Source organism: Enoplosus armatus, chromosome 23 (assembly GCF_043641665.1).
Source record: "Enoplosus armatus isolate fEnoArm2 chromosome 23, fEnoArm2.hap1, whole genome shotgun sequence".
Taxonomy (NCBI): Eukaryota; Metazoa; Chordata; class Actinopteri; order Centrarchiformes; family Enoplosidae; genus Enoplosus; species Enoplosus armatus.
The window spans coordinates 2,996,517-3,012,404 of NC_092202.1; the positions used below are offsets into that span (position 1 = coordinate 2,996,517).

Genomic DNA, 15,888 nt, shown 5'->3' on the forward strand with positions numbered 1-15,888 from the left:
TCCCGTCTTCCGGTATTGAAGGATAAGGCCGACTACGGCAGACTGGGAGGGACAAAAGTACTGAACGTCGCAATTTAGTTAATTTCCCTCCGCTAAATACTTATCTATATTATATTATCTATATTATTAATTGTAGATATATTTTCTCGTTTGGTTAGATACATGTCTTATCATTATATAATGTATTTTCACATATTAATATTATATATTCATAGTTGTATGTTTGGCTATATTTTTACAGTATGCTTGATTTTAGTTATGCACAAATAAATATATATTTCAAACTGCACTATTGTTTTTATACATTACCTACATTTCATTTCCACACACTGGTCATATAGCCTGCTGTACAATATATATCTTTCTCATTTCATTTATTTGATAACTACTTATTTGTATCCTGTTGCTACCTGTCTCTGTTTCTCGTGCTGCTATAATGTTATTTTTCCTCCTGGGTATCAGTAAAGTTTATCGTATTTTGTCACTAGAAAAGAAAAACCTGCCGCATAAAGCCGTACTGTATTCAGTGTCCCCAAAAATTGATAGATGAAATATAACCTTGAATATTAGAGGTATTGAGCTAAAATCTAAATCTAAAATATACATTATAAAGCATTACATAAAAAATAAAAATAGAGGTGTATACACCATATATGAATGGTAACTATGAAAGTGTGTTAAGACAAATAATCACAAATGAAGTGAGGAGACAAGTTGCAATGAACTAATTGCACTCAATTTAATTTACTATTACACTATTTTATCTGCTAAAGTGACTCCTCTTAATTGTTTACATGAATAATATAATAACAAATAGTGCACTTTCCCAAGTCCCAGCTTACAAAGTGCTTCACACATAGAGCAAACAAATTAAAATCTCGTAACAGCAACTGGAGAACTTTATATAGTTTACATTCATTTGATGCACGTGGATTTAAATAAATATTTGGGCATATCTTTGCACAGTCGCGATGACGCTCCACTTCCCTCTGTGTGTTTCAGATTGTCCTGGTCAGGAAATGCCAGCGTGTCAGGCAGAGCCCAGTCCTGTTTACACTCCTCCTGGGTCTGTGTCTTCCTCTGCCAAATGATACCGACTGATGCACACATGCCGTCTCCCTCCCTCGCTGCTTCCCCCAGGCCACAGGAACTAATCCCAAAGCCCGGGACAAACCTGGACTCTATTTATACCTAATAAAAATGCTCCCGTGTGTATATTCACACATTCATCTGTGGCGACCCACTTTATTTTCTTATTTTTCTTCTCATGAAACATAAATCTTCCCAAGTCTGTTTTTCAGGGCAGAATCAACCCACTAACCTACATTTTATTCAGACTTTTTATTTTTTATTTTTTATATTTTGCAAGTTGGGGACCCGTCTATGTTTTCTCAACTTTTAATTTCCTGACCCACTTCCTTAAAAAACGCTGTTGCACCGACCAGTCGATCCAGGAAGATTCACGGGATTAAAGACAGATTCCCGGAGTCGTGTTACAGAAGTTAAAGGAACAAGAAGGTGACATTTGTTTAAACTGCCTGTCTAAAGGCTGCAGTATTGTTTAATACAGATGTAGAGGGTAATAAAGTCCAGCTGGACCCCTTCTTGTTTCACAAACACCCATTTCAGCCAGATTCACGCTTTTTAAAAGTGCTTTTCCTACTTTATACACCCAAAACAGCCCATGATTTATTAGCCATCGTTAATTATTAGCATCCCCTTTTTTGTGTGTGTCATTGAGTGCAACTGTTACCATAGCCATATTAATTATATATTATTTATCTTTAACCAGGAAGTCTCTTCAGTGTTTCCAGATGACTGTTATTCTACAGTCCTGTTCCTACTCTGATGTGGAGGTCATTAGGACAACAGTATATAAAGTAGTCCAAATGAGCTCAACCTGAAACATCTACAGCAGTAAAATGCAACATACAGAACAGGAAACACCACAAAGAGTACTTTTACTTTTAGCTGATAATTCTTACATACTTTTACTCAGGTAAGGTTTTGAATGCAGGACTTTTCACAGTGTGGTGTTTGTACTTTTACTTCAGTAAAGGACCCGAACTTCTTCTGCCTTGGTCCGACCATTGGACGAGTTAGTGTAATCTGCTGTACATGCTATCTGACCACTAGATGGCAGCAGTGCATTAAGTTCCTGTGTAAGTGTGACACTTTATTGGACTGAAAGAAGAACGGTACATTAAGTGAATACACTTTTAATGTAGTTAACACACACTGTCACGTCACATGTGTTTTGCTCTGTACAGAATATTTATGTTATATAAGTTTAATTCTACGTGCTGCCTCTACCTGTGTAACTGGACTGATCACTGAAGAAGCAAAAAAAAGTGTAAAACTAATTTGTGGTAAAACATTATTTTACAGGTTAATTATTAGATTGATTTTTAAAAATAATGTCAAAGGAAGTTTCCTTGAAGGAACAATCAAATTATTCTACAATTGCAATAACTGCAGTAATTCTGGGTAGATGTACAGAATATGAAGAATAAAGTTTCCAATAATAAATGAACAATGAATTACTATTTACTTGGTTTTAAACAGAGCGATTTGTTCAAGGAAATTCCACCAGAAATCATCAACTGCTTTTAAACTCAGCACAAATGATTAGAATAATGATTATTACTAAATTACACAATTCTTCCCATGAAACGTTAAATGAATTGTAAAGGGGAATAACAGAGCTTCAATATACTAGACATGCTGACTCTGCTGCTATTAATGTAGTTTTGTCTTTAAACTTGTATAGTTTCTTATTCATTTTATATTTTCTCTATTTTTCTGAACTTATTTCTGTCCTTCTGCTGCTGCAACAAACCCCCCCCCCCCCCCCCCCCCCCAAAAAAAAAAAGTGTAATATACTTGTATTCTTCTTGGTGGTTAAAAGGAAATCCACGTTGTCAACATGTGTACTTACCATCACCTGCCAGCAGATGGCGGCCTTCTACAAAAACATTGACAGTCTTTAACAGCATAATACATTTGCAAATGTTGCATAACAGCAGTTATTCTGTATACTAGACCTTTACTGGTGGCTATATTATTCTATATATCTGTTGATATGGTTACATTTAAGACGTGTTAATGGGAAAAAAGAAGTGTATGCTGTATGTTGTGTCTGTCTGCTGTTTAATGACAAACATTCACTCCAGCTCAGTTTTCACTCTCTTTATTTTCCCCCCAAACTCAGAGCCGTAACAAAAATACAAGCATTTTTTTTTTTATATGATCTCAGTCATTTACATATTCATATAGATGTACAAGTGAGAGCCGGTGAGCAAAAGTGCTTTAAAAATCATCTTTGAATAATATTCATTTCATCATTAGAAAAAAAAACAAAAAAACAATGAAAAGAACTGCACGTAAAACCAACAACAAAATAAAACACAAAATAAATTGAATGTACAAGATTAGAAGTAAATATGTTGAAAAAAAAAGAAGGAATAAATCAGTGCAGAGTCTACTTCAGTTTCACAAGCAGACCTGGCAGCAGAGGAGGAAACCTTGTAACGGCGACCTTTTAACGGATATATCACTGCTCATGTCGAAGGTTTTCACAGGCCTTGATGTGTTGGAACATTTTTCATGACCCTGAGGTCCAGAGGCAACGGCCGAGTGTGTAACAAATCACCGCTGTCACATGGAAACTGTGAATCCACTTCATTAGCTGTCGGGACCGTGAAGGTTTACAAGGACTCAGAGCTCAGGAGGACAAGAGTCAGTCTGGATAAAGAAGGTTTTCTTTACATTCCTGTGAATTCTGTGAAAACAGAAGCAGCAACTTCCCGGAGTCGCGGCTGGTTGACCGGCAACTGCTTAGAGCCAAGAAATAGTCTGTGCCAAATTGTCAGTAGCTCAGTTTGTGTACGGCTTAAACAAACAAGACATAACACGTAAATTAGTGACTTTTAGAGGTGCAGATTTGTTACATTGAAACAGAGCCAGGGTACCAGTTTCCACCTGTTTTCAGCCCTTGTGCTAAGCTAAGCTAACCGTGTACGTACTGGTTGTAGCTTATTTACCGTACAAACTCGCGACAAGCAAATGAGCATACACTCAATGTTTATCAGGTAAATCAAGTGCTAAGCTAGTTTGTGGTGCTGTTGAATTGTATTGTGTTATACTGACAGGTGTTTCTGTTATTTAGTCCGCCCTATTTACGTCAAGTAGTGCTGAAAACCCAAATATATTCATTTTACTATCATATGAGACAAATTGAAGCAGGAAATCCTCCCATTTAAGAGGCTAAAACCAGCATATTTTGGCATTTTCTTTTCTTGAAACAAACACAATGAATCCATGATCAAAGTTGTTGGCGACTCATTTGTGTCGCAGTCTATAAACTTGTGGTATACTTTCAATCAATTATCTGTAGTAAGTTCAGGAGGTTTGTAGTTTGAGCTCAAACATGCAAAACCAGCAGTGTGGTGCTTTAAGATAGTGTTTCAGGTTGAGTTGTCCATCAGAGAAATGCCAAAATTCATGACCTGAACTTTTAAAAACACATCCATGTGGTATTCCAAACACGATGAAATCAAAACGAGGAATCTTTTGCAGGTTTTTGTCATTATAAACCAAATAGCTGTGAGGTACATCTCAGTTCAAAAGGTCTCTGCCGGGGTTAATCTGCAATATCGGGCGTCAAGGAGAAGAGGAAATGAAAGCCCTCAAGACGATTCGAACATCTCAACCAGAACACACAGCACAAAATAACATTCACTCAGCTGGGATTAAGGCCGGACCACAAAACAACACACACACACACAAAAAAGGACTTGAAAACAATGTCGAGCAGATGGAAACAAACACCAGACTGTCTTCGATCCGCAGAGTGTTATTCTGACCCACTTAGGCGACGAGACAGAGGAAGAGAAGAATCAGCGCGTCTGTCTGTTGGATTTGGAAGCGATGAGAAGCATCTTTATTTCTTTCGCTCCACACTGTGTCAATAAAGTGGTCGTTAAGGGGAGGAAATATCCGGCAAATCCCTTTTTAAAAAAGGATTCTGTCAAATTACTCCTTCATCGGGCTTTCATTAATCACTGCTTCTCGTGTTTCATTAAAGAAAGAAAAGAAAATTGGTGCTCTTACTGCAACCGAGACCCTAATCAACATCAAAAACTGGTATTAGGGAGCGTGTGTGTGTGTGTGTGTGTGTGTGTGTGTGTGTGCGTGTGTGTGTAGGAAAATAGGACTTGACATGTATGTGTGTGCTGTTGAGGAACTGAAGTTGCGTGTGTGTAAGCTGACCTATCTATATCTAAATAAATTAACGAGGCCCAGCGTGTTTTTCCTCCGCCAGTGGTCTTCATGTGGACGGATTACCTGCTGCTCACAGTTTCCCCTCACACACACACACACACACACACAACTGCATTTTCAGACTTTCATACAGTCTCTCATTCTCACTAACATCACTATCTCTTTTCTCTCACACACACACACAAACCAACAACCTCAATACCCTGTGAAGTCTGTGTGTAACTGAACAAGTGCCTGTTTCATGGCTGCTACTCCCATTTCTCTGCTGTAATACCATCCCCATGTGTGTGTGTGTGTGTGTGTGTGTGTGTGTGTGTGTGTGTGTGTGTGTGTGTGTGTGTGTGCGGTGCCTTTGTATGCCTGCACATAGTTTGGTTTCAGCATGTGTGTTTCCATGGATGTGAATGCACATACAGGTGAGTCGTCACGTCTTTGTGTGCATGTACGTGTATATATATACATATATATATACACACACACACACACACACACACACAGGTGTGTTTTTGCATGTGTGTGTGGTCTAAGAGGAGACCAACAATGCCCAGATGACAGACACACCGGGCTGAGGTGAAAGGCCTTTGTTCAAGCCCCCGTCTCTTCTTACCACAACAGATATAGGTCAGGGCCCCCATGCTACCTGCATCCATCTACAGCAGGACAGAGCTACACTACAGCTCCTATAGGTGGTGGGCAGAGGGTGGGTGTCAATTTAACCCCCCCCCCTGGGATTTTTTCCACCACTAAAGTCTGCAGCAGCAACAAACAACACCTGGTGGACGGAGAGTCGACTCAAACAGTTAATATTCAATAAACCAAAACCTGGCAGCATCACAGGCGTCCAACAGAGGGCAAACCAGGCCTGTGAAACTGTGTGAAACTTAACTTCCATTTAAAAACAGCAAATCCACATATCACCTGTAGAACAATACACTTTCAGGACTTAATGTCCGTGTTAGCTTACAATGTCACGTGTATGATACAGTTGACTGCTCTGGAAACAGCTATAAGTGGAGCTTGAGTTGGTATTGTTTTGTCAAACTACTATTTCAAAGTGTTGACTTCAAATAAATGTACGATTTGACCTGTGAAAACATTTTCACTTGTGCGTTCTTGTAAGGGTTTCGTCAGCATGCTACCAGCTAATGCTAATGCTAATTTCTAAAAGTTACAGCAGCCAAATTCAAATGTTTAGCAGATAGTGATTGTTAGCTAGCTAGCAAGTGGCCAAACCAAAACAACAATGTATTTTTGACTCTGCCCAGTAGGACCAGTTGAACAAATAACCGTTCATCTGAAGCCCGAGAGCATGAGGTCAAGGTGTTCTCCATATTGTCTCTGCCTTCAAGAGACAGTAAAGCAGTAAGAATGAACAGGACCTGGTAGTTAATGATGCTAACATGTTAGCTGCGAGCAGTAGTAGCTTCAATGAATGAAAAGTTCACTTTGGTCTGATTCCTAAAGCCTGCACTGGTGTGGACCAACATCTTGAAACGTTGAAACCAAACCACAGTGTGTGTTCAGGTCAAAGGCTGCCCTGCAATGTGTGCAAACAGTATCCCCCAGGCCAAATGATGACAAAACACACAACGCTTCCTTATCTGGAACAAGGAAGTCTGGTGATAATAAGGTCTGTTGGCGCTGTTTTGACACAAACATCAAAGTGGTAAAACAGGAAAAACAAAAAGCACTTGAATTTATCTGTTCTTGCCATTCGGGTTGTGTCCGCAAATGTTGACAAGACCTTGTATCCTCAATATTGGAGGAAGTGCTATCCAGGATCATTGACACCACCGGGGTCAGCGTTTCTTACACCGTAGGCCACAAAACAAGACATGTACATGTAGCGGCGACTCACATGACCAAAAGGCCTCGATCGTAATGAGGCTGTGCTCCAGAGCAAAACACAATTTACTCCATTCAGGTCCCATGTCCGAAAGATTCCACATCCCTTGATCTAATTCATTATGTTCAGAAAAGTAGAAGTGATTATAGACGCGCTACAGAAGCGCTCCTTGTCCAGATGTCCTGATGGATATCAGCCGCTGTCTTAAATAACATGTTCTATGAATACGACTGGTTGAACTTAATTCAAACAAAAAGAAAGCAAGAAAAAGAAGGATATTGAGATAACCAGTTCTCAGACAACCAGTTTCTTTGTGACACCGAGAGACAGGAGTCTCTTTCCCGTGAGACCTGAGTCTAATATTGTCCTTTGGGAAAACAGGAAACGTATAGTTTGTCATCCTTCACAAATCTCCCATAAAGTCATGTTTCCCATTTTCATTTTCATTAAGCGTTAACTTGATCGAGAGAGAACAGCACTAAGAAAGTCCAACAGGTGAATCATCTTTACTGTTTTGTTTCCAAAAGTGTAGAAACGTCCCCAACCCGTCTTGTGTCAATCGTCTTGTTTTCATCAAGCCAGCGTGAGGAGCGACTCCTTTCTTGTTTCTGTTATACTCTGCTTATGCTTCTGGAATTTTTTTCTTTAAATGAAAGGAAAAATAAAAATCTGCTTGGGATGAGGCAAATTAAAAGGCTGGTTTCAACCACCAGCATCATCCTGGAACAGAAAAACGCAATTGAAAAACAGTTGGCTCTCTTTCTGCGAGAGCACAACTCTATTGAAAAATCAAAAAAAAATCAAAAGCAAGCTGTCTTTTATCTTTTATCCGTCTGTCTGCACATAGAGAGTATGAAAGCAAAATAGAAACATTGGTATGCCTCTAATGTCTTTCTCTTTATCACTCAGTGTCTCTTCTGTTTCCTCATTTTATCAACCAAGAAAGGGAGGAAGGAGAAAACAAAACAGAGGAGAGAAAGTCTTCTCTCATTCTTTGTCAATCAATTCCACTGTATAGTTTTTTCATTTCCGTAGGTCAACAGCCGGCCGGCACGTCTGACATGAAGTCGAACTCGTTCTGACCCAGCCAGAGCTCGGGCAGCTCGTTGGCTCGGTCCAAACCGAGCTCCACCACCAGGGACATGAGAACCTCCTCGTCCACGGGGTCAAAGTCGATAATTCCACCTGCACCGGAGCTTTGGTTCCCCATGCTGATGCCGACACCCATCCCACCTCCACTAAGGCCTCCAGACGGCCCCAGGAGCTGGTTTCCCGTGCCCAGAGGCGAGGCACTGAAGCCCCTTTGAGCACCGCCGGGTGCCGGGTGTCCGGCAGAAGCACCGGCGAGGTTCTGGTAATGCGAGTTGAGCTTCTGCAGCTGCATGCTGGCGATGAGATGCGGCCCCGTCTGGAGGCAGAAGTTCTGGGGTTTGGAGAGCGGAGCCGACGACAGCGATGATCCAGGCGAGGAGGCGGCGCCAGCAGACGGGGAGAACGGCACGACGGAGGTTTTGGTGGACGGGTAATGGAGCAGGGAGCTGAGAGGAGAGGAGGAGGAGGAGAGGTCCTTCATCGCAGCGTGGGCGTTGCCAGGAAACAGCAGTGAGGTCATCACCAGGAAAACCCAGAGCCTGCAGGAAGAAAAGGGAGATGTTATGCAATGTCATCAAACTGGGACATGAGGAGAATGAGATAAGCTTGTTAGCTAAACAGAGGCCCGCTCTGATGGCTGGTGACATCGAGGAGGCTAGATGTCATTAAAGACAAGACTTCACTGTCAGAGATAACTCGCTGGAATCTGAGATGATTCAAAATAAACCGCCGCTAAATCCAGACATGCAGGGCAGCATCAAACAACAGGAAATGCTGCGTTTTCATAACTTCAGTGTATGCTGGAGAAAGGAATAGTTTGGCATTTTTCGGAAACATGTTCACTTTCTTGCCGTGAGTTAGATGAGAAGATCAATACCACTCTCATGCCTATGTGCTAATACACGAAGCTAGAGTCAGCAGGTGATTGGCTTAGCTTAGCATAAAGACTGGAAGCAGGGGTAAACAGCACCTCTAAAGCTCACTAATTAACACGTTATATCTCATTTGTTTAATCGGTGCAAAAACTGAAGCGTAAAAACGACTAGGGACGAGACTAGCTGTTTCCCTCTGCTTTCAGTCTTTCTGCTAAGCTAAGCTAATTGCCTGGATCTAGATTTGTATTTAACTGACAGATGTGAAGGTGGTATTGATCCTCTCATCTATCTCTAGCAAGAGAGCCGAATGTCAAAACTATTCCTTTAAGTATCCAGTCAAACTGGCAGACAGCACAAATGAAGAGTTGTTAATTTGTTGACATGTTCTTTACATGCTTGGACACTGGACACATGAAGCATAATGATTCTTTTCTGACATTTTAAACAAGCATTAGTAAAGCCCAAATCAAAAAGGTTCTGCATCTGTAACACGTATACACCTTTGAACATTTTCCAGGCAGCTCACATTCTGTTATACGAAGCTGAACCAGCTCACAGTCTGTATGAATTTATTAGCATCTCTATGTGACATTCAAACTGGAGTTGCTCTTTATCGGCGCCGCTGTTGAATTTTGTGTCAGATTTAAGTGCTGCCGGTTTTGAGAGCAGCTCCAGCGAGAAACATCACACACAGGTGTGAATCAATTCATGAACCTGTTTTTTTGTTTGTCACCTGTGAGCACATGTGCATGTTCCCACTTAGGCAATCTGTCGTTATGGCAACAACCGTGATGCAGGAGATACATACGGAGTGTGTAGGTAGCACATTATGATATCAGAGTTACTGGAGTGTAATATCTGCTTAATATTTCTGTTGTTTGGTAGCAGGGACTTTCCTGCTGATCTGTATTTGGTTGCTGGGTTACATCGAATTGTCCAGATTTGATTAAAGAGTTTTAATAGCAAACATTTGACAGACTTTGACACACATAATGGTACCAAGTTAAATGTCGGCTGGAAGAAAAGCATGGCATTTTCATGAAATATTAATGCATGGCAAAGAATTACATTGAACAGTTTGACATTTTGGGAAATGCCAAGGTTAAACGAGAGGATCGATGCCACTTTTGTTTCTGTCCGTTAAAAATTAAGCAACAGCTAGGAGGTGATTAGCGTAGCTTGACATAAAGACTGTAAGCAAGGGGAAACAGCTAGCCAGAGACGTTAGCACATAAGCATTTAAGTGGATGGATAGAAATAGTTAGCGCACTTTAACTCCCCATAAAACCACAAACTGTCTTTGTGTATGGGCGACACAAACAAGAAAAGGTGTTGGTAGGTAGAGAGCCGGGCTAGCTTAGCGTGGTTCCAGACCTCTGAAACCTTTTGGGGCGAACTTTAGCCTTGGAACATCATCTTCCTACATAGCTAGCTAGCCACCTAGCTACAAGTTTGACAATTAGCAACAGAAAAATGGCCACAATTCAACAAACGTGATTGAGATCAATGGCTGAGGTTAAATGAAGGAAGTGAAACCAAATGGCAGTTCAGTCTGATGTTCAGGCTAATGCTAGCTGCTTCAGTCTTTATGCTATGCTAGGCTAATCGTCTGCTGACTCCAGCTCTGTGATACAACCCACAGACACGAAAGCAGGATCTGTTTCCTCATCTAACTCTCATAAATTAAGCAAAATGAAGCGTTGAGATATTTCTTTAACTTTTGGCTCTATTTGAGAAAATGTTTAGAGAAACCAGCAAGTATAAACTGCAAAATAGTCCCTTTGTTATCTTTGCTGCTGGGTAAATGTTTTCTAAAAGGTCCATATCTCTAAGTATTTTTAAACAACACATTCATTGTGGCCTGTGTAAAACATTTGATGATCAATAACTTAAGTGCTCATTTAATGACGTTTCCTGACAAACACGCGGCCGCTTCAGACCGCAAAAAACAATGGCGTTGTTGACTTAGGAGCGGCTTTACTCGTGTTCTTATGACCCGGCAAATCACTGAAGTCAGATCTGTGTGGGAAACGCACAGCGAGCAGACCCTGACGCCCGGACGGCCGCATGACTCGGTGTGTCTGAGGCTGATTTTGTGTGTGTATTCGCTGGATGTCTGCTTTTCCTCTTGACCTACTGAGCAGCAAATTAACCATGAAAAGGCTGCGGGGAGAAGGCCTGTGGGTACCGACGGGGTTAGTGAGTGTTTATAGGTCTATATAGATGTGTGTGTGTGTGTGTGTGTGTGTGTGTGTGTGAATGGAGTTCACAACACAACAGAGCCTTTGAGGATCTCAAAGAGTGATTGGGTCACATGGCAGGATAAATACATATGGGCCCTGAGAACAGAGCATATGTCTGACTGTGTGTGTGTGTGTGTGTGTGTTGTGTAAAGCATGACACGGAGAAAATGTCACTAAGATGTCTGTGAAGGTGTGTGTGCGTGTGTGTGTGTGTGACTCAAACCCTCTTGCAAAAGGACTCCTATAGAGGCTCATGTTAAAGTCCCCAAGCTGGTTTATATTACACACAGTTCAAACAGCATGTGTGCCTTAACACACACACACACACACACACACACACAGAAACATCATGCGGCTATCCTTTGAGTAAGTTAATCGCTTAATAATATGTGCCGATCCCCACACACACACACACAAACACACACACAAACACACACACCCTCCGCCCAGCACTGGCTCTTATTTGGCGAGAGCATAATTGCTACAGGCAGGCATGCAGCTGCACTCGACTGATAGAGTTAACACACACACACACACACAAAGATACCAAACAGCTGTCAGTGGCAGGTCTGTGTGTGTGTGTGTGTGTGTGTGTTCATTATTCATTGACTGATTACTGTCAGGGCCAGGCTGCACATGGTGTCTCTGCTCAACAGCTTTCCAGCACATTGAGTCCAGGAGACACAAACAAATAAAAACCTGCACGCATTCTTTTCTCGGGCAGAGGCGAGGACGCAACTGCAGCTTTTTAAAAGACATACATACATTTGAAATGTTTTGGAGAAGAGGGTCCCACCTCTGCCGCCAATTAAGAGACTTCCAATTTGCTCAAAAGAAAAAGTTTGATATGGACACTTTTCCACACTTTGGTAGATTTAACGTTTGCTGAACAGCAGCCACTGTCATTAAGGGACAATTATGAGGTAATGCTAAATGCTAAAGTAGCACAAGTGGGGAGGAGTGAGTGAAATGACTCAGAAATGTATGTAATACAGAAATATTCACCTAAAGTTTGCTAACATTAGCCCCCGTAAGCACAAGTGTCTTGAATTCAGCCAGAGTGTTTTATTGTTTAGGAATTAAACTTTTCATTTGCAAGAGAAAGGTTGTTATTTCTTCTTCTTCTTCTTCTTCTTCTTCTTCTCTGCTTTTAGGTTTTGAAAACTTGGTTCCTCCGTGGAGGGCAGCAGCTGCCGTCAGCTTTAACTCAATTACATTTACAATGGATTTCAATGGTGACCCATAGTCACGGAAACATCTCGCACCGCTCCTGCCGCATGATTAACCTCTCCAGTCAATTAAGGCTGGTTAGTGAATCTCAGGGCTTTTCTTGGTACTGACAGTGATGTGTTTGTTGGATTGAGTATCAAAAACTGACCAAATCAGACTGATTTAAGTCAAACTTTTGCCAGTTTTAGATGATTTTATTTAGTCAAAGCTCCTGTAAAGCTGCTTATATGTAGGCAACATTTAACATTTGAGAAATTTGGCTTCTTTTGCTCAGTGGAGCAAGAAACATGCTCATATTTCTCAAATGATTTTGGTAAATTAACTGCTGTATTCACTACTTCTGGTGGATCTGCAGAGCTACAAGGAGGTGCTAGCACAACGCCAGCTAATGTTTTAGGGTTGTGGTTGTTGAAGTAGAGGCACCGATGTGCAAAAGGTCACTGTTAGAGATTTTAGGGTGACAAAACCACATATCCTAAGCTTAGAAAACTTACTGAAGGCTTGTAAAAACACAGCCAGAGTACAGAGACGTGTAGCTTGGAGTTAATTCTTCTAACATAAATCAGGTTGTCGGTGCAAGTTAGTCCCTTTGTTTTTCAGCCTTTCAACTGAGTAAACGTGACTCAGGAGTCACGAAAACGCCTGCAGGAAGTCGAGAAGTTTCTCACATGCACATTAACAGCTTTTTTGGCTGAAGACTTGCTCCTAACAACACAAACCTGCGGCCTCCTGTTTTTGTCTGAAATGACGATGGATTGGAAGTAAAAACCGTCCGAACCGTTGGCTCCTCTCGTCGCAGGCAGCAGAGCGGGAGTTAGGAAGGATGCTGTGTGAAACCGCTGGAGGAGCGCCAATGTTTTTTCCTGTTCACAGCTGATCTGACTCACTGTGTTCTTCCACCACTTTTATGAGATTGTGAAATCGGCCCCGGCTCACTTTCCCTGTAAATTATTTCATTAGCAGTCTGGGCTGCCGTCTTGGCCGCGCACCGGTCTGCATTTATTTTAATTATCAGCAATCAAAGCGTGCTCTCGCTGCCAGATTAGCAGCCCAACGCTGCAATTTTAAGAGGGATACATAACAAGACTCCACGTGTTTATCTAAGAAACATCTGGGCTGCAGCTAATGATGATTATTATATTGACTAATCAGCTAATGTACAGATATTTATAATCAGTCAGAGCCCAAAGTGAGTCTTCAAATCGCTTCTTTTTTAAATATTTGCAGCAAATATTTACATTTAGAAGCTGGAGCGGCATTTTTCTTGCTTTTTTACTTCAGTGATTGATTATCAGTATAGTTGCCTATTTAAGTAATTAATCAATAGACTAATTACTGCAACATATACTAAATATTATAGAAACATTCAGTTCACAAGAGGTTTTAAGTGCGTTAAGGTCACTTCAAACACATATTTACTACCGACAGGAATATTTTAGGTGATTAATTTTCAGAATTTGTTAATTTATTAAAGTAATTCATTAAGCAGAAACACCAAACACTCTCTGGTTCCAGCTTCTTAACTGTGAGGAGTTACTGCTTTCCTCTGGTTTATATCTTTGTAAATTAAATACTTTGAAAATAAGCGATGCGTAGACGTTTCCTTCCATAACTTCTGCCATTTAATGAAAAATGGTTGCATCCCTGCTGTGGATCTGATATGTTCATGAAATCAGTAACTACAAAGTCAATACGGGTTCTACAAACGTACATGAGCTCCTACAGGAATACGGGATAAAGTTCATTCCTCAGCTTGAAAACAGCAGTTGAGGTCCATTTTAGTTGCCGCTCTGACTCCTTAAAGTGCTTTAAAAAAGGTAAAATTCTGCATCTACAGCTTCATATATGAGTGAAAACTCAAGAGCAGCTACTAAATGAACCTTGCAATTAGATTGTTGATATAATTTCAGAAAAGTACAATAAATTCACTATAAACTGACGAACTCTCGAAGATCTGCAGACGCTCCTCTGTAGATCTTCTGGTGCAACTGGTAATATTACAGCAAGATCATAAGAATAGTCAAATAAAATGCAAAATTCAAACTCAGACGCCTTTAGGAACATGTCATCGGATTATTATAGGAGTGTGTCTGCACTTTGTCAACACACACACACACACACACACACACACACAGCAGAGGTTTCAATTACACAATTAAAGCGTGACGAGCAAATTGAAACGTCAGTCTGTCCCTTTCAAACACACACACACACACACACACACACACACACACCATATGCTGCCCCAGCGTGACGCATTCACCACTTGCTTTAATTGCCTCCAACTTCACACTGAAGACGGTTCATGAGAAGCCAAATGAAGGAAGAAACAGGCTGATTTGTATCTGTCGTATCTTGTCAAAACGTCGCCATTTTGAATGGAAAAGACTTCGATTATTGATTAGAAACTAATTAATAATCTTGTGTCACATGTTTGTTGATTTATGGATGAATTGAAGTAAGAAAAGTGAAAAATGCAAATTGTAAACGTGCTTCAAATAAACCAAAGCTGCTTGTATTTTCAGAAACAAACGGGTTTGCGTCCATTAAACACTCGTTTCCATCAGTTTTCTGGCTTTCGCGTTAACGTGTGTGAGTGCCATCCACTTCTACCGTAAAGATAATATCAGACGGGAATAAAACGGCGTGTAAACCGGGAGAAATGGAGTTCATCCGCCACACTTCACAAGCTCAAACCAAAGAGAAAAAGTACATTTCACACAAGCTTTTGCAGATAAAACCCTGCAGCTGGAGGCAGAACATGCTTGACCTCATTTAAAATGTTATGTAAACACTTGAGGAAGGGGGGGGGGCAAACTTTCACCAGACAGATTTACAGCACAAACACACACTGACACAAGTCCTGTCACAGAAAACCGAACCAGAGGAAATGACAGAAGTCGACCAACCTGTGAGAAAAGCCCGCTGCAGCCCAGAAGAGTCGGACTGAAGTGGATCTGGAAAAGTCCGCAGAGTCCGAAGTGTCTGTTGTGGGACTAGAAGCCCGCAAAGCGCAGCTGGAGGGACTAAGAGAGGAGGGGAGGCTGAAGTCCGCTGACTGTCTGCAGAGACTCCGGAGGGTTTGTCAGCTCCTCACTGAGCTCGTTACCGAATAAAAAGCATTTTGTGCCTCGCTCCCTCCTCACTGACCAGCCCGCTGTGTGTGTGTGTGTGTGTGTGTGTGTCGGGGCAGGCTTGCCATCCAAAAACCAGGAACTGGAGTTCCAATGGATCCGGATGGGGGAATCTTATTGGTTGAGGCAAGCACCAGTGGGCGGGGCCGAACAGATGTCAAATTTGGATGGATGAAATTGAACCA

The 15,888-nt window shown here is 41.3% G+C and overlaps 1 protein-coding gene across 1 annotated transcript; it reads right to left on the reverse strand.

Moving 5' to 3' along the window:
* Positions 1-8,165: 8,165 nt before the first annotated feature.
* Positions 8,166-15,551, reverse strand: cited1 (Cbp/p300-interacting transactivator, with Glu/Asp-rich carboxy-terminal domain, 1). The gene is made up of 2 exons (XM_070930115.1): positions 15,479-15,551; positions 8,166-8,760 (listed from the first exon to the last, which is right to left on the reverse strand). Exon 2 carries the CDS (start codon positions 8,739-8,741, stop codon positions 8,166-8,168), a length of 576 nt encoding a protein of 191 aa, XP_070786216.1. The 5' UTR covers positions 8,742-8,760; positions 15,479-15,551.
* Between the last annotated feature and the right edge of the window lie 337 nt (positions 15,552-15,888).